We start from the raw sequence: 25,969 nt of genomic DNA, 5'->3' as shown, positions 1-25,969 counted from the left end.
TTAGAACTGCCTGAACATGGTTTCAAATGAATGCGACATTCATTTTGAAAAACAACTCATTTCACAAAACCAAACTAATTTACTCTACATTGGCTTTATTCTCTTTTAGTTTTGTTTTTGTGTATTTTATTAATAATGAATGTTGTTGTTAATAATGCATTTGCAGGGATCAGAAGTAGAAGCTGTGTTACCAGGATTAATAAAGCGAATTGAATCAGCTGACAATTACTAGATTTTCTTTGCCCTAGAACAGCTGAAAAAGAGATCCAGTAAAGGTTACATAGGCTAGCAGAGTAGCCAAAATAATAATAATAATAATAATAATAATAATAATAATAATAATAATAATAATAATAATAATAATAATAATAATAATAATAATTTTTATTTCCAAGAGGGCATCATGTACTGACTGAAATGCTAGAAATAAAATTATTTTTCTTAGTATTTAATGTATTTATTAAATAATACAACTAATAGATTAATAGAAAATTTGATGATTATCAGCAATACTAAGAAGGTATAGCCCTAACAAACAGAACCCATCCACATGTGTTTGTTCCATTAAAGAAAAAAAAGAAAAATCATCTGTTGCCAGCCTTTCTCTTTGTTCCCTATCCCCCTTGAGAAGAGCATGTTAAATAAATCTTCATGTTAAATAATGATCTCCTCAGAGAAACCTTCAGCAGAACAACTATGTTTTTCTGTGTTAAACAAAAAACACTTTATAAAACTGAGTGTCCAACATCAACAATTCCCTGAAAATAAGTGTTGCAGCTGGCAGGCACTGCTCTCAGACCCTCGCTGTATTAAAAGTTTAAACATCACCTTCTGACCAATCAGATTCAGGAATTCAGCATTTTCTTTTCTGTGCTATATTATATACCACAATGCTATAGAATGACAAAGTTTACAATTAACAGTAAAAAGTGTTGCAGAGTCTAAATAGGGAAAGCTCTAATGAGCAACAGGTCTAATGGCAGGTAACTATGGCAACAAACTAGCATTTAGGAGATTGAAACCTTTGGCTGATAATATGACTCATTTGAGAGAAACAAGGATAACTTGACATGTCAAGTCAAGACAGCAATACTAATGATCTTTGGTAATAATGTGTTTTTTCCAGGAAGTTGAATTACCAGTAATTATGCATTGTTTTTTTTTTTCTGTGAAAACATGGTGGCTTCTCTAACTCTTTATAAACTTATGTTTATCTTATGTTAACTTAATATTCCAAATTAACAACTTATTCATATGTAGTAATAATAATACCACTATGTTAATCCCAACTAGAATTTAAGTTACATTTTGAAATAACAAGATATTAAATAAAAGTCTTAGCTGATGTTTTAATTAAGACAAAATAATGAGATTGTGGGATGATATAATGATGTAATTGAAAAACAAAATTATATGCTCTTGCATTCGATGAAACAAATATCAGCCTGCTTTTACCAGCGTATCTTGCGACAGATTAAACCAATTGGCTCATTGTAGACTGCAGCCAATGTTCTCATCCTTGGTGTCCAGCACCTGTGTCAGTAAGGTCAGTGAATTTGCAATGGCTGCTGGGAAGCTATCCAGGCCTACACGGTCAGCTGTAATTATGAGTTGGACCACATGAAAACAGGTACTGGACTGCAGTGGGATTCTCATTCATAAGATGAAATGGAATGGAAATTCTTGTGTTTTGTTAGTCCTCTGTTGCAGTCTAAATGTTACGATTTCTATTGTTCAGACCTCAGGGTGGGTGTTGCGGTGTTGGGCCAGTAACTGAACAGATTAAAGCTTATAGCAGACGGACAAAATTCTCAGTCAGAATCCTCCACACCGGGGTCTCTGTCTGTTAGCGATAAGGGGAAGGGCCAGAAGGACAAACATCGCCAGATTTGGGCTGTCTTTTAAATTTTCCTTTAAATGTCAGAAGAAAAAAGCCTTCTTCAAAACCATTAAAAAGTCCTGCCTCAATACAAAATCAAGTGTGAAGAATAATGCTGGGGAGGGGGAAAAAAATAAGGGCAGACACCTACATTGTCAGGAAAAGAAGAGGATGTTATGCTTTTTCACATTTCAAAATGTGATAGAGGAAGAAAAGAATGATGAGGAGCACATTGAAGAGCAGGATGAAAGAAAGAAATGGGGAAGAGTAGTACTAGAAAGTGGAGATGAAAGGATTTCGAGGGACCTGTGGATCTGCACTTAATGTGCTCGTGCTTTGCGTGTATGATAGTGAACTTCAGAGAGACAAACAGGAAGAGAAAAAGAAAAATGTGTATTAGCGAGATGCCAAGAAAAATGCAAGGTATTCGCCAACACTTTTCTGAAATAAGAATTACACATTGTTCCTTTTGTGAGATTGTCATCTGCCATCGCTACAGAAAGGTGAAAGGGCGTGGTCAGTTCAGCTGCAGCATGATAAGTCTTTTCAGAAAGATTGTGTGTTCAAATAACTAGAGCCAAAGGGGAGCTTGAAGACATATCTATTTGAAAACAAAATTCTATCATATAGAAACATATACCCAGGACATTAGACCTGCAGGTCAGTAATGCTATTGCTCCCCTGAATACTAAGGAATTCTCTTCCACATTTACCTCTCAGTAACACTCGGCTTTACAATATATAGGCACATGGTTCACTGCTTTAACATCCCTCGGACCACTGCCTGTCTTTGGATCACTGATTTGGTTTTATTGTTTTCAATTAACATTTGTCTTTTGGCTCTTGCCTGCTTTTTTTTTCGAATTGTGTTTTGGAATTGTTAATGAAGTTTATACATGTGATCCTCAGTATTCTGTCATATCCTGTCCTTTATAGCATCAATATCCTAAAATAAGCCTTCCAAAGAAAGCTTTTTAAAAGGCAATTTTCTAGTTTTGATAAAGCTGGTTTCATATTTGAGATTGCTTGTCCAATGATGATAGCATTCAACATAACTAAACTGTAAAAAGTTTCAAGCAACATATGAAAATCATCCACACCTACTTTAAATTGATATTGTATATTGAGCAACGCATCTCCCTGCCTTTAATCGGCATGTTATATTATGCTTGATGTGTAGTTCTGCAGGTGTGACAGGTTCCTCTCATCTGGAACTTTTTTTGAGATCTGAAAGCGCCTCGGAAATGGAGAACAACACAGCACATGAAAAAGCCTTAAGTGAAAAGTCTAATTTAAATACTGGTCCCTTGCATGAAACATCCGTCCATCCATTTTCTTTACCATTTATCCTACACAGGGCTGCAGAGAGCCTGGAGCTTAACCCAGGGAAGTAAGGGCACAAAGCAGGGGACAACCTGAACAAGGAGCCAAGCCATTGCAGGGCAATCACACACACACACTCACAGGGTCTGTATGTATTATGGGTACAATGTATGCAGCTGTCGGAGCAAAACATGATGACAGACATAGGAGTACAGCCGTGTGTCTAAGTGTACATCCTGGCCGTGTGTGTCACAAGTGTTTCACAGAACAGAATATAAGCTATGTACTAGTCTGACCTTCATGCTCTCAAGCGCTGATCACATTCCACTGACAGTCTTAATTACCCTCCCATCTCTCTGTCTCTCTGTCTGTCTCTCTCTCTCTCTCTCTCTCTCTCTCTCTCTTTAAATATTCAGCTAACTTCAGATTCAGGCACCCACAGATATACTACACCTATTTTCATAAGAGCATCAACAATGCATATAAAAAGTCTGCACACCCCTGTTAAAATGTCAGGCTTTTGTGATGTATAAAAATGAAACCAAGATCAATGATTGCAAAAGCTTTTCAACATTCAATGTGAAATTGTAACAAATATTGCCATTGGAATTAACCTTGTAAATATTCAAATTAATTGAAAAACAATCAAAAACATTTTTGGGCAATATAGGAAAAATAAAAAAGTAACAATGAGCTGATTGCATAAGTGTGCACATGCTTCTATAATTAGGGGTGTGGCTGTTTTCTGAAACAAGCAATTACATTCAGTGTCATGTTGAAAAGTAATTATTATACAGCTGTCAACAATGACAGTGATGTCATGATTGAATAAATGATTCTGATTAACGCCAAATAAAATTCGACTGCTTCTGTATGATTGTCTTCATATTTTTAAAGACATTGTCCATAAAGAGCTAACAATGCATGCATGACATCTCACTTTTTAACTGATCAGGAAGGGGGTAGAAAAGAATTAACAAATCATTAGTTATACTATGGAATGCTGTACCAAAAACAGAGAAAATGGAGTGCCACAGTAACATCACAGAGAACAGGATGTCCCTCCAAATTCTATTAAAGGACAAGACACAAACAGGGAGGTTGCCAAGAGACCTACAGAAACATTAAAGGAGCTGCAGGAATATCTGACAAGCACTGATTAGTCTCTGCATGTGACAACAATCTCTCATATTCTTCACATGTCTGGGCTGTGGGGTAGGGCAGCTAGACAGAAGCTATTTCTCACAAAACACATCTAAGCTTGACTAAATCACCCCAACCTTGTGGCAAAATGTGTAATGTTCTGAAGAGTCCAATTCTAAAAGGTTCAATAATTCCATAATTTCATAAGGAATGTTTAGTGTAAAGCACATCACCAGCAGAACACTATACCCCTGGGGTAGTATGGTGGTGGCAGCATCATGCTTTAGGGCTGCTTTTCTATAACCAGTACTGGGGCTTTTATTAAGGTGGATGGAATCATGAATAGCTACAAATACCAATTTTTAGTGCAAAAGCTTTAGATGTCTGCTAGTAAGCTGAAGACGAACAGGAATTTCACCTTTTACCATGACAGTGACCAAAAGCATACATCCAAATCACCAAAGGAATGACTTAAGCAAAAGATCAGTGTTTCAGAAAGAGGTAGCCAGACCTCAATTCAAGTAAAAGTCTGTGGGGTGAACTGAAGCAGGCAATGCGCAAGAGATGCCCTTATAATTTGATGGATCTACAATGTTTTAGCAATAAAGTTAAACAAAAGTAAAGTTTTTTGATTATTTTTAGTTGTCCTTTACTTAACCTTTTCAGTGCTATGAGATGGAAGTGAAGACATATGCAAATGCAGTTTGAGGTTTTATTAAAGGGGCTGGCAACCAAATCCAAAGCATCATTCAAAATCCCCAAAACAGGCAACGGTCAGCAATCAGCAAACATCAATACTTGGGCAAAATCCAAACTTACAAATAAGGTGCAGAACAAAGTCAAAACCAGAATAAAAATAAAGAGAGATGAAAGCCTGGTAAGTTAAAGCAGACACACAACAAGCATTACTTCATAATGTGTGTGTGGAACTGTAGTTCTTATATACTGTGTGGAGTTGATTGTTTTCAGGTGTGTGTGACAAGTGCTGCATCTCAATTCGTACTTATACTTTGCACTAAATGTATGTACTCTTTTTGCAAAAAAGAAAAATATTACAAGCTTTTGAAGTGTGTAGCAAAACATTATTGCAAGTCCTGGAACATACTATACATCATGTAACAGGAGACAATGCTGTTGCCTAGTTACACACACTCCTTGTTGCACTTTCTTGTTATATTTTTCATTAATCCTTATGTAATTTATACTAGATAATTTAATTCACCATTCAGTTATTTTTCCACATTCCATTCGCAGCCTCTGTCGAAAATGTATATGTCTACATGTCTTCCCCTCTAATTGCATACTTATGCACTATTCTACACCATATTGTAGTATAATAGTCTGAGTAGCATGTTCACCCTGAAAATTCACTGAAAGTCCACTTTAAGTACATGGATGACGTACTTATTCAGTGGAAAAAACTGTGTGGAATGTTGGACACTTCATGAACTCAGTGCTCGCAGCTTTGCTTATGTAGCAGAAGAGGGACGGTCAGGCTACCAGATGCTGATGCTGGATGAGGGGAAAAAAAATCATGATAGCAGACAACATTCTGGTGGACAAGACCTCTTACAAATGTCTTAAATAAATTAGCCCATGTTGTATGATTTATTGCTTAAAATAAATATGTAGTTTTTCTGCACGTCACAATGAATGCATTCCACGTAATTTCCATTTTCATCAACTGGGAAATGGTTTATGTTTCCGGTTAGTAAATAACAGTTAGTGTTCCATTTAATACTATACTACTCTTCTAAAATGCATACACTAGACAGTAGAATACAGAGCGCACAGTGTAAGTGCATAATGTATGAAGTACATCATTTGGGGCATAGCTATTAATTCTGTAGGTTTCAGGGGAAGTCCATGGGTATAGTTAGTTGTAGTCCATGGCAGGTATATTTGTCGGTGGCTGTGTTTTCTGGGAAATTTCTTGTCAGTTCTGGTGTTTACCTGACAAACAAATTTATTTATTTATTTTTTGCTGCAGGTTGTAGCAGCAATGCAGCACCATCAAGTCCATCAAAACATGCCTCTAACTAAAAACACTGCACACGTAATAAATTCTATTAATAAATAAATCCATTTAAAAAGACTTTACACTGTTTCAACACGAGTGCACGATCACGTGCTGTGAATAAAGAAAAAGCCACTATAAAAACTTGCAGTGGTGTTTTTATACAGATCTGCAGTTCGTCATGACGGAGTGTGTGCAGAACAAGCAGCATTTAGACACAAGTAGGATATAGCAATATTTTGGTGACAGGCTGGATTCATTATACGCGTGTGTGTTTGCCTTGGCTTTAGAAAATAACTCTCACAGTCCTCCTGCCGCTGATATAAGAAAACACGCATTAAAGGTGCTTTCACTTCTGACACACTCATCACTCTTTTACTTTGTGTTCATATCCTAGTTTGCACCCTTTTGTTCTTCACATCTGTAATTGAGTGCCAGTGAAAAGCTAACAGGTTAATTAGCCACAAATAAAATGACTACCACTGAGGGTCATAACGTCTCCAAACATGAGATTACTACAGTTTTGTTCAGATTATTTGGTCAAGACTGTCTCATCAAGTAGCATTCAGCTACTGTTTAGATTGCTTACTTATGTGTTAATCACTCATTGACTAGCAAAACAAAAAAATCTGAAATGCTCTGAATAAAAACAGAGGGCAGTGCATTTTCTTGCTAGACTTAAAAAATCTTTAAAAAAAACTAAAAATGAGGCAGATGGTATTTGACTATTCTGATTTTAATTTCATATAAATATTTACTAAACAAGGGTCATTTCCAAAAAAAACCCAGTAGCTATTAAGGAGAAGAGGGAAACAAGTTCAATATAAATGAAGTTTTTAAATAAAGCATTGATAAGTTGCTAACTTTGCCGAATAAAGGCTATATTCATTTACCAACTATAAAATAACAGCTAATATTAGCCTAATTAGTACTTTTTACCCATCCACTTATTATTTTTCTCCTAGTTGTAGACTCAATCAGAGAACTTTGTTGTTTTTGCGTGGACTAATTTTCAATACCTGGGAAATTTGCAGCTCCAGATTATCCCCAAAGCCTGCTTGAACAAGTGAAACATGCAGATGATTCAAAATACACAAACGAGGATCTTTTGGTAATTAAAGCAGCACTTTAAAGCAGCACTTCAGTGTGATTAACACATCCAGTGCAATGATATTCCTGTTGTTGATAAAATCCTGCACTGGGCCCATTTTCTTCAATCTGAATGAATTCAGTCTGAATGCAGATTTTCAAAGTACTGCTTACATGTACCCCAAACACTGCAATCTGGTTCATTTTATGCGCATTACATTTATTTCAATCAAAATATCTGTTCAAATGTAAGATGTAAATAAACATATGCAAGGTATTTTTTAATCCGACTGAGAAAATAGTCAGATTCATGCATTTAACTAGCTATTTTTTTTCTTGTTTAATGAATTATTTCAGAGCTACACTACTCCCTTCAATCCAGTTGAAATTTATCGAGCTTAATCAGATCGGTTAAGTTGCTTACATTAAAGTTTTTTTTTGATGGCTCAATCGGATTACTAACAGACTATTTGGCTGCGTATGAATCATAAAACAAAATCTCATTGTGGGGATGTTTGCTGTGTATGTACATTAATAATTCATTTGGCCGCAAGCTAAAGTAAATGGGAAACTGCAAGAAACATGAAAAATCAAGGAATTGTCTAATGGGTAAAACAGTGGTCTTCAATCAGTGGTCGTCCACAGAGGCCTGGTGTAGCTGCATGTTTTCATCTCGGCCAAACAGGAGGCACACTTGATAGCTGGTTAGAGCCCAAGATGAACTGATTACACAAGGAGAAACAGGTGTGACTCCTTTCTGGTGTGAATGAAAGCCACACCGGCCCTTTTGTGGCCAAGGTTACAGCCCCCTGGTGTAAAAGTCTAAGCTTTCCTGCAGTCATATAAGTGCCAATAAGAAACCTCAACAATGATAAAAACAAGTTGATGAACTCAAACATTACATGACATTTCAGGTGTCGCTGAAGCACTGATCCAGGAAGATGATTGTTTAAAAGACCACAGAGTAGGTGAGATGTGTTTTGTAGCCAGTGTAAAGTGAGTCATCACTTTCGACATCATTCCAGCCACGTATTTTGCTCCCCACACTCATTTCCGAGAGTGAGACAGAGACCGGCCTTATTTGTCCAGAGCTCCATTAATAAAAAGATGAAAAAAAAAAAAAGAATCAGATAGAGAAATAGAGACACAAGTCATGAATACATTTTGGTTCCATTTCTTTCATGTGACAGTGCTGTAGCAAACGCAAAATCTTGGTCATCACTTCGGCACTTTCCATCTGAACTGCTTACAAATACAAAATCAATTCTATACGCTCCAGGTGTGAAAAGCTCAGGGAGATCAGGAATTGCGGAAAATACAACAGCCACATATAAAGTGCTCCGTATGTGCACTTATCTGCGTGCGTTTTCACGGCTGTGTAGCATTAACTGGGCATTGTGGCATCTTATTCGATTGGCCACAATCAGTGTCATTTAGAAGTTTTTCAAAGCCTGAACAAATTGTACCACTGTTTTGACTTAAGTTCACAGATGCATTAATGAACTGCATTTGTCAAACTGACTGCGTTTTGAAAATAAACGAAAATTACAAGTCGAAGACGGATAGCTATGGATATAAAACAGCAATTAGCATATATCATTATCGTCATTATAATCATTAGCTGATGAAACTAGACAATTTACTGATTTTTCAGAGAAGCTGTCCATGTTTGTTTTGCAAATTAAAGCCTCCTGCTCCTCAGCATCTGAAAATATTTTAATGAATAATTAGATGCAACAATAAGGCTAACAGTGCATGCTGTTTCTTCTTTGCTTTGGCAGTACACCAGCCTCTAGGTTATTTTTCGCTCTCTCATTACCAGGCATTTCCTACTGTATAATTTTTTATTTATTTATTTATTTATTTATTTACAAATTTTACTAGTTTGAATTTATTGAATGAACCCTGCTGTTGTGAATACACCAGAGACAGATAGCTAGAACATCTTTGCAGTACACAATAAAAATATGGGCTGATCTTAAACATCACTAAAGACACCACTAAGCATCTTAGCTAGCATGTTATGATTATGATGGTTTTATTTGAACTTCTCAAATAAATTCCTTCCAAATGTTTTGTTGGTGCTTGAAAGGAAGATGTTTTAACAAATCTTAGCACAGGACACGGATAAAAGTTTTTTTAAAAAAGTAAAGATCATAAAGTTATTTGCTGTGTGTGGAAAAAAATGCTTTTAATAGATCATTTCAGAAACACAGCTATTTCAATGTTAAAATGTTATTAAGCTAATAAGCTTCAGTATTAAGACATTTTATATTGGACTTTCTGGCTTCATTTTGTACAGAAACATTTATCTTATACCACTGGCATAAATGTTGTGAATGCCTGCGCTATACTGCCAGCTTCCCGGCTCTGAGAAAAAATATTTTAAGGAAAGTCACAGATTCTGTAACTGACCATAAAATGATGCACAGTTGACAATAGTTTGGCTTATTGTCATTTTCCAAAATGGAAAAAAAAAACCTAACACCCACCCATTAAATCATATGCAAGCACTAAGCAGATCAAGCCAGTCCAGTCCACTCACCCTGCTGCACGAAGGAGCCGTAGACGAACCACATGGAGTTATAGAGAGTGGTAGAGGACACAGATCCCATGGGCAGACGTGGCGGGTTGAGCCAGTTAAGCAGGTACACCAGCGTGCCTACTAGGATCACCGTGCCAGCGATGCACGCCCACAGCGACAGGTCGAAAGGCGCCAAGCAGGCAAACATGTCCACCGTGCGTTCAGCTTTCTTCAGCAGCACACCCACTGAGTAGTCCATGTAGCGTGTGGTGAAGTCCACAACGCTCTCTCGCTCAGGCGTGATGGTCAGCGCGGAGATCCCCACGTCTGCTCTCTAAGGAAGCACAAACAAGCTCTGGTTTATTGCACACAGCACAGAAACACAGACAAAACCTTAACCTTACCAGTATATTGCACGTTGTGTATATCTAGACTGTCCATAAATACCTACAAATATTACACCTATACCCATCAGCCATAGCATTAAAACCACCGTATATTGTGTGGTCAGCCTTGTACCACTAATACAGCACCTTGCTATCATAGCTAATATAAACTTCTTCAGCAACGTGTGCTACTTCTATAGGATCTGGCCAGATGTGTTAACCTTCACTCCCCACACATATCAGTAATTCCTGGGCTCCCAGGAGTCTGTTGCTGGTTCACCAGTTGTCCTTCTTTGGAACACTTTTGGTATATAGAACACCCCACAAGACCTGCTTTTCTGAGGATGCTCTGACTCAGTGGTAATAATAATGCTATTCATTTCACCCCTCAATCAGTTTCATGTTATGGCTTATCAGTGTACATAACACATTTTTATGTAACGGATTGTTTAAACCCCAATGTGATATATATTGTAAGCATGCCTAATAATAATGATAATAATAATAATAATAATAATAATAATAATAATAATAATAATAATAATAATAATAATAATAATACAATTATATCAATCAATCAATAAATCTGTCTGTCACTATTTGTCATTTATCTATCTCTCCCTCTTATATGTACAGTGAGGGAAAAAATTATTTGATCCCCTGCTGATTTTGTACGTTTGCCCACTGACAAAGAAATGATCAGTCTGTAATTTTAATGGTAGGTTTATCTGAACAGTGAGAGACAGAATAACAACAAAAAAATCCAGAAAAACACATTTCAAAAAAGTTATACATTGATTTGCATTTTATTGAGTGAAATAAGTATTTGACCCCTTTGCAAAACATGACTTAGTACTTAGTGGCAAACCCTTGTTGGCAATCACAGACGTCAGACATTTCTTGTAGTTGGCCACCAGGTTTGCACACATCTCACATCTCAAGGAATTTGGGTCCACTCCTCTTTGCAGATCATCTCCAAGCCATTAAGGTTTTGTGGCTGACTCTTCAGCTCCCTCCACAGATTTTCTATGGGATTAAGGTCTGGAGACTGACTAGGCCACTACAGGACCTTAATGTGCTTCTTTTTGAATCACTCCTTTGTTGCCTTGGCCGTGTGTTTTCGGTCATTGTCAGGCTGGAATATCCATCCACGACCCATTTTCAATGCCCTGGCTGAGGGAAGGAGGTTCTCATCCAGGATTTAATGGTACATGGCCCTGTCCATCGTCCCTTTGATGTGGTGCTGTTGTCCTTTCACCTGGGGATGGTGTACTTGGGGTCATAGGAAGCATTCCTCCTCCTCCAAACATGGCGAGTTGAGTTGATGCCAAAGAGCTGGATTTTGGTCTCATTTGACTGCAACACTTTCACCCAGTTCTCCTCTGAATCATTCAGATGTTCACTGGCAAACTGCTTCCTTTAGCAGGGGGACCTTGCGGGTGCTACTGGATTTCAGTCTTTCACAGCATAGTGTGTTACCAATTGTTTTCTTGGTGACTATGGTCCCAGCTGCCTTGAGATCATTGATAAAATCCTCCAGTGTAATTCTGGGCTGATTCCTCGCCGTTCTCATGATCATTGAAACTCCATGAGGTGAGATCTTGCATGGAGCCCCAGACCGAAGAAGATTGACAGTCCTTTTGTGTTTCTTCTATTTGGGAATAATTGCACCAACTGTTGTCACCTTCTCACCAAGCTGCTTGGCGATGGTCTTGTAGCAAATTCCAGCCTTGTTTAGGTCTACAATCTTGTCCCTGACATCAATGGACAGCTCTTTGGTCTTGGCCATGATGGAGAGTTTGGAATCTGATTGATTGCTTCCTTCTGTGGACAGGTGTCTTTCATACAGTTAAGGAGCTGAGATTAAAAGCACTCCCCGAGAGTGCTCCTACTGTAATCTCAGCTCCTTACCTGTATAAAAGACACCTGGGAGCCAGAAATCTTTCTGATTGATAGGGGATGAAATACTTATTTCACTCATTAAAATGCAAATCAATGTAGAACTTTTCTGAAATGCGTTTTTCTGGAATTTTTTGTTGTTATTCTGTCTCTCACTGTTCAAATACACCTACCATTAAAATTACAGACTGATCATTTCTTTGTCAGTGGGCAAACGTACAAAATCAGCAGGGGATCAAATAATATTTCCTTCACTGTATATATATATATATATATATATATATATATATATATATATATATATATATATATATATATATATATATATATATGTAGAAAGAGAGAGAGAGAGTGCACATGCTTATACTATGAAACTGTATAAAATACTCACACACTACATACTGCTCACGGTTATGATTATAATCATTTCAATTTCCCCCATGTCACATCAAAAGAAGTGGCAAGGCATGGGACTTATTTTTCTTCACCACAATAAATAACTCAATATCAGATTGAGAAGCAAACAAACAACCACAGGAGCATATATTTTAGCTTGAGGCTATATTGGCTGCTGCTGAATGGAAATTGCATCTACAGTGCTCAGACGCAAATCAGCATCCTATTTCTTTTTTCTCCCCCCCCTTCCCCTCTAGTTCAGGAACATTCTGTGTTGTCAAGCAGGCAAACAGGAAGAGCAGAGCCTATAGGGCTGGGTAAGAGGCTCTGTCAAGAATCATTAGCCACGTGTGCATGTGTGAATGTCCATTTTCATTATCAGTGAGCCAGTGTTGAGACTCACCTGGCTGACTCTCATTAGCCAGAATGGCCATCGTGAGAGGAAAGGAAGAGACGGATGACCTCTGTGTATGCACAGGGTTGTAGTCCTGTCCACTTCCTGTGCCTTTAATAATATCTGCTTGTGGCATTAGAGACACTGCCTAAATCAGTTCACTAATATGCTGTGAAGAGATGAAATTTGTGCACATGCAAAAAAAGCATTGTAAATAGACTTTTTTGTTTCTTTATGTAAACATGGGCCTTGAAGAATTTTGTACACTTGATTGTGCAAATCCATTAAACCTGAGGCAAAACAACATTGCCACATGATGCACAAGCACTATGTAGCATTATTGCCACAATGAAAATAGTCATTTATCGGTATACATTATTTCAGCGCTAGATAATATTTCGTTCTTCATCTTCTGCTCTCTCACATTATGGCATCTCATTTGACTAGTTTTCCAAACTGAGGGAGATGAACGACACTTTTACTGAAACTTTCTCCGCACTGCATCTGTCATAATGATAGCCATTTTATCACACTGCATGCAAGACTGGAATACTGCACACATTTCTCCTGAGCTCACTAAGCACATCTGAACACATCTGGTCCATGCTTCATAATGATTTCTTAAATTGGCCCAAATATGTCACTAACAAACCTCTTTCTCAAACTTATGTTAGGGGGAAAACAAACAAACAAACAAACAAAACATAAACAGAAAGGGTACTCACTTAAGGTAAACAGTGCAAGCTGATGATTTTTATCTTTCTATCCACAATTAAATCACAGCTGACTAAACTTGCTAATTTCACGGTCTGACAGGAAAGCTAGCCGCTTAAACTGCCAGAAACGGTCATTTTTACAGAATATTAAAGCTGTTCAAAGATTTGAAGTTCTAACCTTACTAGCATAAAGAAATATCAAAATATCACTGTGTGTATGTGTGTGTGTGTGTGTGTGCGTGAGAGAGAGAGAGAGAGAGAGAGAGAGAGAGAGAGAGAGATTCAGTTTGATTTATATAGTGCTTTTAGCAATGGACATTGTCACAAAGCAGCTTTGTCCTTTTTGTGCAAATTTGAACTGGTGAAATTTCAAGCCCATGGTTATTCTTTTAAACTTCTACCAGTGCAGACACATATGTAATTACTTTCTAGGAAAGCTATACTCTTGTTTGATGCATGTGAATTAAAGAGGGCTTCAACTGATTGCTGAATGTCTTGGCCCAAATCTGCAGACATTCTGCCGTCATTTTCATTTCTCTAATTGCAAAAGGGGAAAAATCCTGAAAAGACTGCTATATGGCCAATAATTACCAGTTACCAGGAAATTCACTCTCGTTTCAACATGGAGTCTATCTTGTTGAAATTATCTGCTCACTGACGGAGACCTAAAGTGCAAAGCTGTCTGTGGAAACTCATGGTTTCTAAGTGCTACCATCCACAGTTTCCATTCTACTTCCTTTAGGTTACTGAGGTTAAGGTTAGATTTCTGTGCAGACACAGCACTAACTAGTTGCATCAATAATTATTTCAGTCAAAGGTCTTTTATATTATACAGTATCATGGTTTAATATTCTCAACAGTTTTATGAAGTGAAAGAAGCAGTACAACTTGCAGGTCAGTTTTTATGCTGCAACTGCTGAATGGATTAATTCCTCTTTAGTAACTTCTTTATCCTTGTCAGTGTCTCAGTGGAATTTGAAGCTTACCCCAGAAACACTGGGTGTGAGAATTCACCCTGGATGAGATGCCAGTCCATTGCAGGAAACATTCACACACACACACATTCCCACACCCATCCACAACTCTGGGCAATTTAGCACAGATGATAAGCATCTTTGTTTTGCAGACCATCGTAGGAGACTGATGAACTCACAGGGAACCCATGCAAACATGAGAACATTATTATGATAAACTATGTTAAGCAACCTGATGTAAGGTTGCTTCCCCTGATATAAGGAAATGAATATTGTCTTACTATATAAGAACAGTTCTATGAATACCTTCATTTATCTCTCACACTCTTGTCATAAAGTAAACAACATAACCAAAAGCAAGCCAAATTCCTAGTTTCGGCTAGAGAAAAATAGCAAAATGCTCAGGTCTGAATGAATTAATAAACATATAAGCTTAGAAAGGCTTAGGACTACAACTGCTATGACTGATTTAGTGACCAGTCACAAAATAGACTTAATGATGAATTTCAAGTCAATTAATTTAATTTTACTTACTTGCTTTTAACTATTGAAATTAATAATTTATCCCTAATAAGTAAGTCAGAGGGAATGGTGGCAGGGAAAAACTTCCTGAGATTATATGAAGAAGAAACCTTGAGCCAGACACTAAAGGGAATCCATCCTCATCTGGGTGATATCAGATAGTGGGATTAAATAATGTCCTTTCTACAAGTGTGGAGTAACCAGGAGTTTCTGAGCAATATGTAAGTATGAGCATCTCTGAGTTCATTGTAGATTTAACATGAATTCCTACTTGCCAAAGCAATCAAATGTACAATGATGGAGGCTTGAGTGCAAGAATTTCCTGGTTACATAATTGTGCTTTTTGAACATATAGTACATAGTTATAAAAGATAAACGATTTGTAATCACACTATCTGGTTTCATCCAGACGATGCTGGGTTTTCTTTTGTCTGGTTCCTTTCAAGGTTTCTTCATGTCTCAGGGAGACAGTATCGCCTCTGGCTCGCTTATTACAGATAAATTTATGAATATGTAAAATATCCTAAATTTATATACTGTATTTCTGTAAAGGTGCTTTGTGGTAATGTCCATTGTTAAAAGTGCTCTACTAATGAAATCGAATTAAACACATTTTAAGCTGCCACAAATCAGTGTGCTCTCTGTGTTTATCTTGCTGGAAATTTTGATCTGTTTTCTGGCTGTCTGGTTGAGAAGCGGGCTATCCGTAGGGACGGTGCAGAGTGGAGAGTGGCACTGAAGAGATACTGTCAACAGCTCTGAATGGAAAGCAGCATGCAGTGCTGTGTAATGGCCCTGAAAATGCTCAGATGACCTCTGACTGCTGAAATAATTTTACCTTTTTGTTTGCTGGCCTGTAGAAAACATTTCAGCTCTAGGTATATCCACATTCAGGGAATTTGTGCCAGTTTTTCTGTAGTCTCAACACCAACATCACAAGTCAATCAGGATTACATAGTTATAATATTCAACTACACATATCCGGGCTTTGTTTCTTAGAGCAGGAAAATGCTTTCCACCTGTTGGATTGACTTTCTGAGCAAATGGCTCACCTTGAACACCAGCTCTCCAATTAGACCATTCCAGCTTCCATCGGCTTGTTGGCTGCCGTATTTGTGGTCAGGAGCCAGATAGATTTCATATTTGAAGCCGAGGTAATTAGACAGAGCATCCAAAACATCGATGGCGAATCCTTGATACTTTTTAGGCTTCCCCAACACGTTCTCAGACACCATGACAAATGGCTCCTCCTGCAAAATACAACAACAAAAAAAACGCATTGATATTGTAAAATTAACAATAAGTCCAATGAGCTGTCTTCCTTGGTCCCTGACCTTCCCTTGTCTAGTATCCAGCCCTATCTTTATACCGAACCCTAGTTATACCAAAGTTTGTTGTCTGCTTCAGATCTCATATTAAATCTATTCCCCTTATCTTGCTGTATTATGTTTAGCAGTTTCTTGCTTTACATTTATTGCTTATCTTGCTTGGATGTGCCTTTATAGCTTATTTCACCATGCTCTTGTTTACTTCACACATTGGTCATTTTCCTCAGATTTAATTTGCATTTATCATGTTTTGCTTTCTACTTCCTAATTGCCATTTCTTTCTTTAAACGTATGCAATATTTTATAAAGTTCTTTTCTCTCACACTTCTGTTAATTACACACACGAATGTGAGATTTCACACCAAAATAGTGTTTAAAGAAATTACAAAAAAATTAAAAATAAAGCCACGAGTAATGTTAAAAAACATGTATATGCATTGATCTTACTAAGATGTTATAATTATGGTGCTCAAGTGGTGCAACAGAAAAATAAAATAAGCATTATACCACTAACATCTGGAGATTACACACTACAGTCGCTAATAGGTAGGAACTGGCAAATGGGGGGGTGGGGGTGTCCAAAGATATAATTCCAAGATCATGAAGTCCATTTAAACTGATATTGGTCTGTTAAACATACTGTACATATGTAAAGATTGCATTTCTTTGTTACTTTACAAACATGCATTTTGCATATGTTATACAAGCTATATATAATGGTTAAGGCTCTGGGCCAGGGCCACTGTTGGGCCCTTAAACAAGGCCCTTAACTCCCTTTACTCCAGTGTCCAGAGCCACTGTACATTGGCTGACCTTGGTCTCTTATCCCAACTACTTTATAGGCAAGGATGTGTGTGTGTGTGTGTGTGTTAAAAGCTCCTTCCTCCTTCTTGACATGAGATTAATTTCAGCCAAACCTGGAGCCATTGTATTTTAAACACAGCAGGACAGAACAGCATGCACTGGAATCTATAACATTAAACAGCATAAAAACCTCAAAACAGTTGTGTCTATCTAGAAGTTCAAAAAACTGAATATACAGTATTTCCCAAATGTATGGATGCTGGAATGGAATTCAGCATTTGAATCAGCACACACACACACACACACACACAAACACACAAACACACTAAACATCAAAAGGCAAAGCAATGAAAACAAAAGCACTGTACATTGTTTAGTTAAAGCTCTTCTTTTTTCGTTTGCAGTATGTAATAAAGCTTTAATGTCACTTCACATTAATGCAGCTTCATGTGCTCGGACATTATTATGTGCACAGTCACAAGGGCTTTACTGCTTTGTCACTTTCAGTGAGCAGTGATGAAAGCAAATAAGTCCATATGGCTTTGATTCTGCTGGAGAGCAGCTCTGGACACCGTGGACTGGATCAAAATTCTCAGAAAAAAAAATCAAGTGTAATAAGTAGAAATGTGAAATGGTTACAGAAAAACTTTCTTAATGGGAGGTTTAATTTTACTGTACAGGTTGTCTTGACCACAACAGCTCCAGTTTCTACAGCTCATGATCGTTTAACTTTAATAAGATTCTAAAATTAAAGAAGCAGATGGCAAATGAATGCAGATATATTGTTTTGTCCATGCACGGTAAATGTGTCTAGTGTCAGAAAAATATTGAAAGCTTTGGTGACTGGTTCATTCAGACTGTTAGAAATAATTTGTATATGAATTTCAACACCAAGAAATAGCTGTGTAAAAAAACGATTCATATCAGAAAATCAATCCAGCAGTCTCTGAGGCCTCGTTCACATCCTGGGTGATCTGATTGTAAGTGGACAGTTGTGTATAGAGTCCAATGTGTCTCATAATCTGATCGCTCAAACGACCTTCTGAGATAATTTGGGAAGCGTATGAACACATAACATTCATAGTGTGACAGCAACAACGGACCAACTAATCGACTGTGTCATTGCCCTAGCTGGAAAAATGTAATCAAATTTATCCTTCCATTTTCTGTACTGCTTATTCTACACATTGTTGCAGTGAGCCTGGAGTTTATTCCAGAGGATTCCGGGCACAATGGCCTGGACCTTGGATTGTGTGCCAAGCCATCGCAGGGCACAATCACACACTCATTCACACACTATAGGCAAATTAGAAATGCCAATCAGCCTACAAAAAGCATGTCTTTGGACTGGGGAAGGACACTGGAGTACCCAGAGGAAAACCCTGAAGCACAGGGAGGACATGCAAATTCGTGGTGGTGTGAGACAGCTACTAGTGCCAAAGACCAATCCATTGTACAATCCATAATCAAATTTAAGTGAAGTTGCTTAAATGCTTTTTACAACTGCCCAGTGACACAAAAAAACTTACATTAACACAGATTTGCTTAAAAGAAAGTAGAAAAATAAACATATAAAACATAAATATATAAAGGATACAAAAGAAAGAATAAGAAATGACTATATGTGGAATAAAGTGCACATTTGTGCAGTTGTATGTACAAAAGTCATATATTCATTTCAAGACTATGTCATGCTAAAGAATAGAGTTCTCTACTGCCAGGCTAAAGGATAAATGTGATGTGAGGAGATGAAAGCAACTGGTTTTTCTAGCTTTTTTCCATTCATTTATCAAGTCTTGTTAGCAGCACATTATCAAAATAATTGAAACATCTCACAAAGCTAGAGGATTTGGGAGACATTTCTGCCTAGAAACAGATGTAGCATAAGACCGATGTAATAAATGTGCAAGGGCTTTAGGAGCAAAAAGCCTTCAATCACTTATGAGTAAGACTATAGATTGAAAAGGCTCCGAGTAACTGCTTCTTTCATGGAGACCATCTGCAGTGACTGACCCAGCTAGACAGATGGAGGTACACAATCTCGGAGGGTTTACTCAGAAACCAGACCACACCAGTTATTCTGAAGACATGGGATGATGCGATTTGGAACAAATAAGTGCTGAGTGAAAAAAGGTCTGCAAACATTGTCACAGACTGTTGTGATGGCTCTGGAGGAATTCTAAAGGTCACACAATTTTAAGGGAGAAAAAAAACCCCATAAACACACACACAAAAAAAAAAACAAGAAACACAAAACTTTCTGTGGAAGTTCATCAGCTTAAGTTGACTATATTTCTGTTGGCACTTGCTATTTTTGGGCACTGATTTTTTTTGGGGGGTGGGTTAAATGTAAATATATGAATATCAGATTATAGAATGGTTCTACACAAGCTTTTAACTGACAGATTTTACATCATCAACTCATATTTGTAGCTCTCTGTTTGAGAAGAAATATACTGTATCTCTTTCCAGTCCATCCATCTATCCATTCTCTACACTACTTATATATAATATATAATAAATAATAATCTTATTGGATCATGAGAAACCAGAAGCCAAACCCAGGAGACCCAGTGTACAAGGCAGGTACACTCTGGACAGGATGCCAGTCTATCAGAGGGCACAATCACGCACATACACACTACAGAAATGCCTACAATGCAAATATTGGACTGGGGACGGAAATTCGTATACATGGAGAAAACACTAGGCATGGGGAGAACATGAAAACTCCATATGCTGAAGCGGAAATCGAACCCCCAACCCTGGAGGTATGAAGCAAATGCACTAACCACTAAGCCTCCATGCCCCCATCTTTCCAGTTTATCTACATATCAAAAAATGAAGCATAGTGATCTTATAGCATAATAGCATTGAAATCTTATAGCATATTATCTATAACAGAATCTCTGCAGCTGAATTTCCAGCACAGTGCTTTACAATGCTCTATAGATATCTGTAATCAGTATTTAAGCACTGCACTCACTACAACCTGTAAATTACACTTAAGTGTAAATGTTGTAATGCAAAAAAACTGCCACTCAAACCTGTGGTGGACAACTAAGCATGACTTATTTTTTGCCTCAGTTAAATGACAAGTAATTAACCATTACGAACTTTCTTTCAGATGCTTTAACAATATACTGTATATCAAGATGCCAATTAAACTTAATTAATGTAAAAAACTTGTTGAAGAGTGGCTGACGGAGCCAGGGCAAGAAGCATTTTATTCCAGTACAAACAACCAGAAATTGATTTTATTTCCTCTCTAAAGCATTCTTGCTTTGGCTTTATGTTCCTGCAGAGTGCACTTGTATTATGATGCCTTCTGTTACATAAAGCAGTCTTCCTGGGTTAAGATTTAACCCTAGAGATCTTCAGTCTTCAGGTGATCACTTAATTTGCATTACAGTCCAAAGGCATTTGAGTGATTAGTGCTATAGAAGATGAGAATAAAGGAAAGAGTAAGGCATCTAGAACTTAAAGAAGTGACAGACTACTCCAGCTTACAGACTGAACTTTAATCAACTTTGTTCCTCTCTTAAAGTCTTAAATTTACTGTCAAATTGTCATAAGCAATGTGCCCAGAATGCTGTCAAAACCAAATTGGAAGGCATTAAAATGTGCTCAGGAGCTTATAGGACATTATATCACATCATTCAATCTATGACATAATCTTAACGATCAAAGTGAGAGGCTGCAAAGAGATATGTAAATGATAAAATTCCCTTTTCCTGAATAATATCTGGAAGTCATCAGGCTGGAGAAAGTAAAATGACCCTAAACGTAAAAGTCTGTTGCGATAAGAGAAGCAGATAAAAGATTTCAGGGTAGGAAAGAACTGCATATAAAGAAACAGAATAATGTCCATTACTCATCTCAACAAGAAACCACAATAGACTATGATTCTGAGCCTTTTTCAGCCCTGTTGTCTTGGGACTTTCCTTGAAACCAGGCTCAAGTCAGATATTTTATCCTTATATGCTGAACTGTGCAACTGAATAATAATAATAATAATAATAATAATAATAATAATAATAATAAGAAGAAGAAGAAGAAGAAGAAGAAGAAGAAGAAGAAGAACATTAACTTAATTACACTGAAGACATAATTAAAATTTGGTTGTAATTACCAGTAAAACATTCATTTGAATAAAATATTTGGAAGCAAGCATTAATTAATTTAAGAAAATTACTATTATTCAACAATAATTGGTAGATATTTGGTTAGCATGAAAAACACCCAGACTACCAGTACACTTTTTGTTCTGTAACTGTTCACACTAATTACTGTGTAAGCCCTTTCTTGGCTCTCTCTGAAACTCAGGTAATCATCACTGTGTAGTGATACAGAGAGCTTCAATTACATGTCTCCCAACAGGAAAACCTGGATCCCCAACTGTTGATGCTAAACTGTGCTGATTATCTCCAGGAATTGTAAATGGCTATGAAATAATTAAACAAATATAAAATGTTCTCTAATTCTGGTACCTAACAATCCATTAACTAAACTTTTCCACTGATTTTAACAAGTTAAAAGAAAAAAAGAATGATTGTCAAATCCTGCTTTTCTTGCCTAGCAGACTGTTTAGCACAATGACACTTTCTTCCGAGGTGTAATGAGAGCAGGCAATTTATTTATTTGGACCAAGTGAGACTGAAAATACTAGCTAAATAAAACAACAAAAGACAATTTAGGTGTTATCAGTAGGTGTTTAACCAGAGTTAAAAACAAACAAACAAATAAATAAAATAAATTACCCTTCTTAGACTCACTCTTAAATACTTGTATCAGTATATCGCTAATTGGACCAGATATTGTTCACCAAAGCTAAACAAGTGAATTCAAATCAAAACCTTCAACAGGCCAAATAAAACCCACTTTTCTCTAGCATCAGTACTTTCCTGTAATACCATAGCTTAAAGTCTTTTCTACTTCCAGTACATATCCCTGGACTGTTTTTACTGGAGCTCAGTTATCAGCTATAAACTTTGGGCCAATACATGAAAAGTATCAAGTCTCCAAAAGTTTCCAAAACTGAGTACTTATATAAACTTACATAGCTTAGCGCTACTCCATCATTACAAATCAGCATCGGCAACTCCTTTTTTTACCACCTGCAAAAATTCCTACATTCCTTTTTCCTGCCCTTTACACCTGATTAGTCCAGGCACTCGTCAATCAACCAAACGTCCCTATTAAGAACCTCATTTAGTTACAATTTCCTGGCGGAAAAACATAAAGGACTCTGGGAAGTGTAGTGTTAATAGGAACAGCTTACAAATACATTAAATATGAACATGTATTAAACAAAGTAACCTTTCCACAGTTATTTATGGTTACCCAAATCTTAAAGAAAATGTGTAGGATCCAAATCGTTGATAAATAATAACCAGGCATATTTTATCAGTGACATACAAATGCTTGCATTCTTTTTTGGAAAAAGTGGTTCTAAATGTGCTGAGACAAAAATACTGTAGAATACTACAATTAGTAATGATATTAGGAGGATGAGAATTCTAAATTGGTACAATATTTTACAGAAAAAATATTTTCCCGAATATGTTTTAGAATAAAATATTTAATGAATTAAAACCTTACAAAAGTACAATTTATGAAACTTAATAATAAAAAAATATTATAAAATGATGATCTGAAAAATTATTATTTATTATAATGTAACAAAAAACAAAACATGGATAAGTAAACATTGGTTCTCTTAATTTTCAAGGAGGCATGTCTGGCATGGCCTTTTATTTTATTTATTTTTTTCGAATCCTGCATTCTTCAGTGCCAAGTAGAGACTCATACCTGAAGCTAGCAACTCCCCAATCACACTGGTGATTTTTTTCAACCTGGACCGACACAGTGAGCAAATCAGCAGAGCTGTCTCACTGCCTGATACAGTAACAACACATTCTCAGACCACAAAGAACCCCGCAGAGCATTGTGAGAACAGCTGAGAAGATCCTGATCTCTCTTCACACCATTGATGCCTGTAATCTCAACCGTTCCAGCATCCAGCAGCATCCAGCAGTGATGTTTATGACCACTTCAACCCCTCTCACATGAATTCATCACCCTTGAACCACCTGACACAAGGTCTAGGAGCATCTGTGCTACCACCACCACCAACTTCTTCCCTGAAACAGTTACTATATGCAACACCTTCCTGCTTCCCAACACTCACCTGTATTAAGTAAAACCTTTGCAAGGACCACCACTGTACAACCATCACTGCACATCTGCACTTTAAAATACAGCTGTGCCACAATAATAACTGCTACCTATCACTTGGTCTTGCTATTACCCGCTCTTCACTGCTTTCAGACAATTGTTTGAACTAGTTCTCCCATCAATACTGTTCTCTTGACCTGCTTACTTTATGTGCACTTTCACATGTACTGTATTTATTCTATATTTTTCACTTAGCTCTGACATGAATGTAACTGTACTTTATGTAGTCCAGTGTACTGTGCTACTGTTTCATGTTTGTCTTGGAGAAATGACATTTAATTTCAACATATACAGGCTATACAGAGAAATGACAGTAAACACACACTAGACACAAATGTGTGTGTGTGGCCAGTTGGCTTTGTGTTTTCTTTTAGTTTTACTTACTAGCATAAAAGGGTGATGCTGGTGCAGATGTGGTGCAGATGTGCCTGTGGTATTAGACATATTTGACATATTCAGCACACTACTGCTTTGAGATAAATTGGAAGATACTTGTTTAGAAGTTAAATGTGTATTACTCTTCACATAATATAAGCAGGATTTTACAACTTTTGTATGAAGCCTGTTGATGGTTTGATACTTAGATGTATCGAATCAAGAGCCTTGTTTGAAACAAAAATATGCCATATTCCACACCGCTAATCACTATACTTTATCTTCCGATACTCAATATGTAACAAAATATATGATTGTTGGAATTGTGCTAACAAATTTCCACAAAGGAGCATCATATGTTCATGTATATTTGTTTGACTTTTTTTTAACAAGTTAAATGGTTACAAGTGTTCTATTAGGTAGTATCAGGTGTTCTATCAGGTAGTATCAGTTTATGTTTCATTTTAAGTAATTATAAAAGCACTGACATTTGCCAAATACAAATGGCAAAAACTGATTGGAGGTAGAAGTGTAGAAATGAGGCACTGGTGAAAAACCAATGAAAACATGAAAATACCTTCTTTTAACAGTAAATCATCCTGGTCATGTAGATTCACCTTCCAGTGCTATCAACCCATTAAAATATGGTGAATAGATAACAGTGATATTTCACATAAAGCATCACAGACTTGGTCCCTGATACTGCAGTCCACCTTTCAGGTGAACTAGCTGATCTCAGTACCACAAAACTCTATCTTACTGTATGTGCAGCATAGTCAAAGAAGCAGTGCAGAATAACGCACCATTTCTTACATGACAACTCCTATCACCCAACACCTTGTATTCACCACTGCTGTGTCCGGCATTGGCTGCGCCAGTAAAAGTAATAGTCCGCTGCTTATTTTTCATATTGGCTTTAATAAATCCCTATCGATGAATGAAGAGTTTCTGGGAACGTCGGGCAGATTTATCTCAGAGAAGGCATTATTGACTGCATGCTGCCTGCACATTAAGCCAGTGCTTTCTAATCCACACCAGGCCCACCTCGCTCAATAAGCTATTAGTGGGAATGTGGACATGCATGCCAAGGCTCACAGCAGCCAAGAGGCGCCATCTATCAGAGTCCCTCAGAGGAGATGCTGACGTAAGTTACTATCACTGCCATTGGAACTTTGCACCGTTTTCAAAGTATACCGCTTGGTTTTTATTGTAGCACAATTTATCCTTTATCTACACTTAACATGTGAAATTCGCCGGTGGGGGTAAGATCATATCGATTCCCTTCTCGTTATTTAGCCATTCTTTCCATTTAACTACATATTGAGTTATTCAAGGTTGTACAAATGAGGAGCAGGCAGGAAGTGGGGGATTATACAAATATAAATGCTATACTGTATGAACATAATTATCATATTTTACAGCAAAACAGGAGTTGGATTAGAAATAGGATTGTGTGTACAAGCATCTACTGTATGCCTCACTCATTTTTTCTTTCACTCGTCCCTCACATATGGCTGACTTTGGTAGCGTATGGCAGAGCTTTTCCCTCTATCTCAGGCTTATCCCTAGGATCTCTGCTCCCCTCTCTCTCTCTCTCTCTCTCTCTCTCTTACTCACTCTGGCATACTGTTCTGATCCACAGTGACAGTGATGAAGACAAGAATAGTGCTGGGGTGGTGGGAAGCTGACAAGCTCTATGGCAGCGGCAGTGTTTCCCTGCCAGTCCGCCCATGTCTAGAGCAGCTCGACACTCTTGACTCAGGTGCCTATCAAAAACTCCATGTTAACTGTGCTATAAATCCTGACAACACAGTCCCTGGGACACTCAGTTACATCCAGTGAACTCATGAACCCTTAAAACCTTTGTGACTAATCTATCTGCCATCAAGAAAAAAAAATTCTCTTCATTTATATGGAGCTTTGATTTATAAAAGACTAAATTTCCCATGGGTGCAAACTCCTT

The 25,969-nt window shown here is 37.3% G+C and overlaps 1 protein-coding gene across 4 annotated transcripts in view; it reads right to left on the bottom strand.

Moving 5' to 3' along the window:
* Positions 1-25,969, bottom strand: part of grid2 (glutamate receptor, ionotropic, delta 2) — a 426,076-nt gene that overhangs the window by 68,968 nt on the left and 331,139 nt on the right. For all 4 annotated transcript variants that reach the window (XR_009204631.1, XR_009204632.1, XM_058390630.1 and 1 more), the window contains exons 10-11: positions 16,315-16,512; positions 9,997-10,309 (exon numbers count right to left, since the gene is read on the bottom strand). Coding sequence is in view for 2 of the 4 variants with exons in the window: in XM_058390630.1 (XP_058246613.1) it covers positions 9,997-10,309; positions 16,315-16,512 (511 nt within the window). In the remaining 2 variants the exon portion in view is untranslated. The remainder of the gene's footprint in view (positions 1-9,996; positions 10,310-16,314; positions 16,513-25,969) is intronic.

The sequence above is a fragment of the Hemibagrus wyckioides genome, linkage group LG05 (assembly GCF_019097595.1).
Source record: "Hemibagrus wyckioides isolate EC202008001 linkage group LG05, SWU_Hwy_1.0, whole genome shotgun sequence".
In the NCBI taxonomy this organism is placed as follows: Eukaryota; Metazoa; Chordata; class Actinopteri; order Siluriformes; family Bagridae; genus Hemibagrus; species Hemibagrus wyckioides.
Note: the sequence above shows the minus strand (reverse complement) of the source record. Positions and strands in the feature narration are given on the sequence as shown.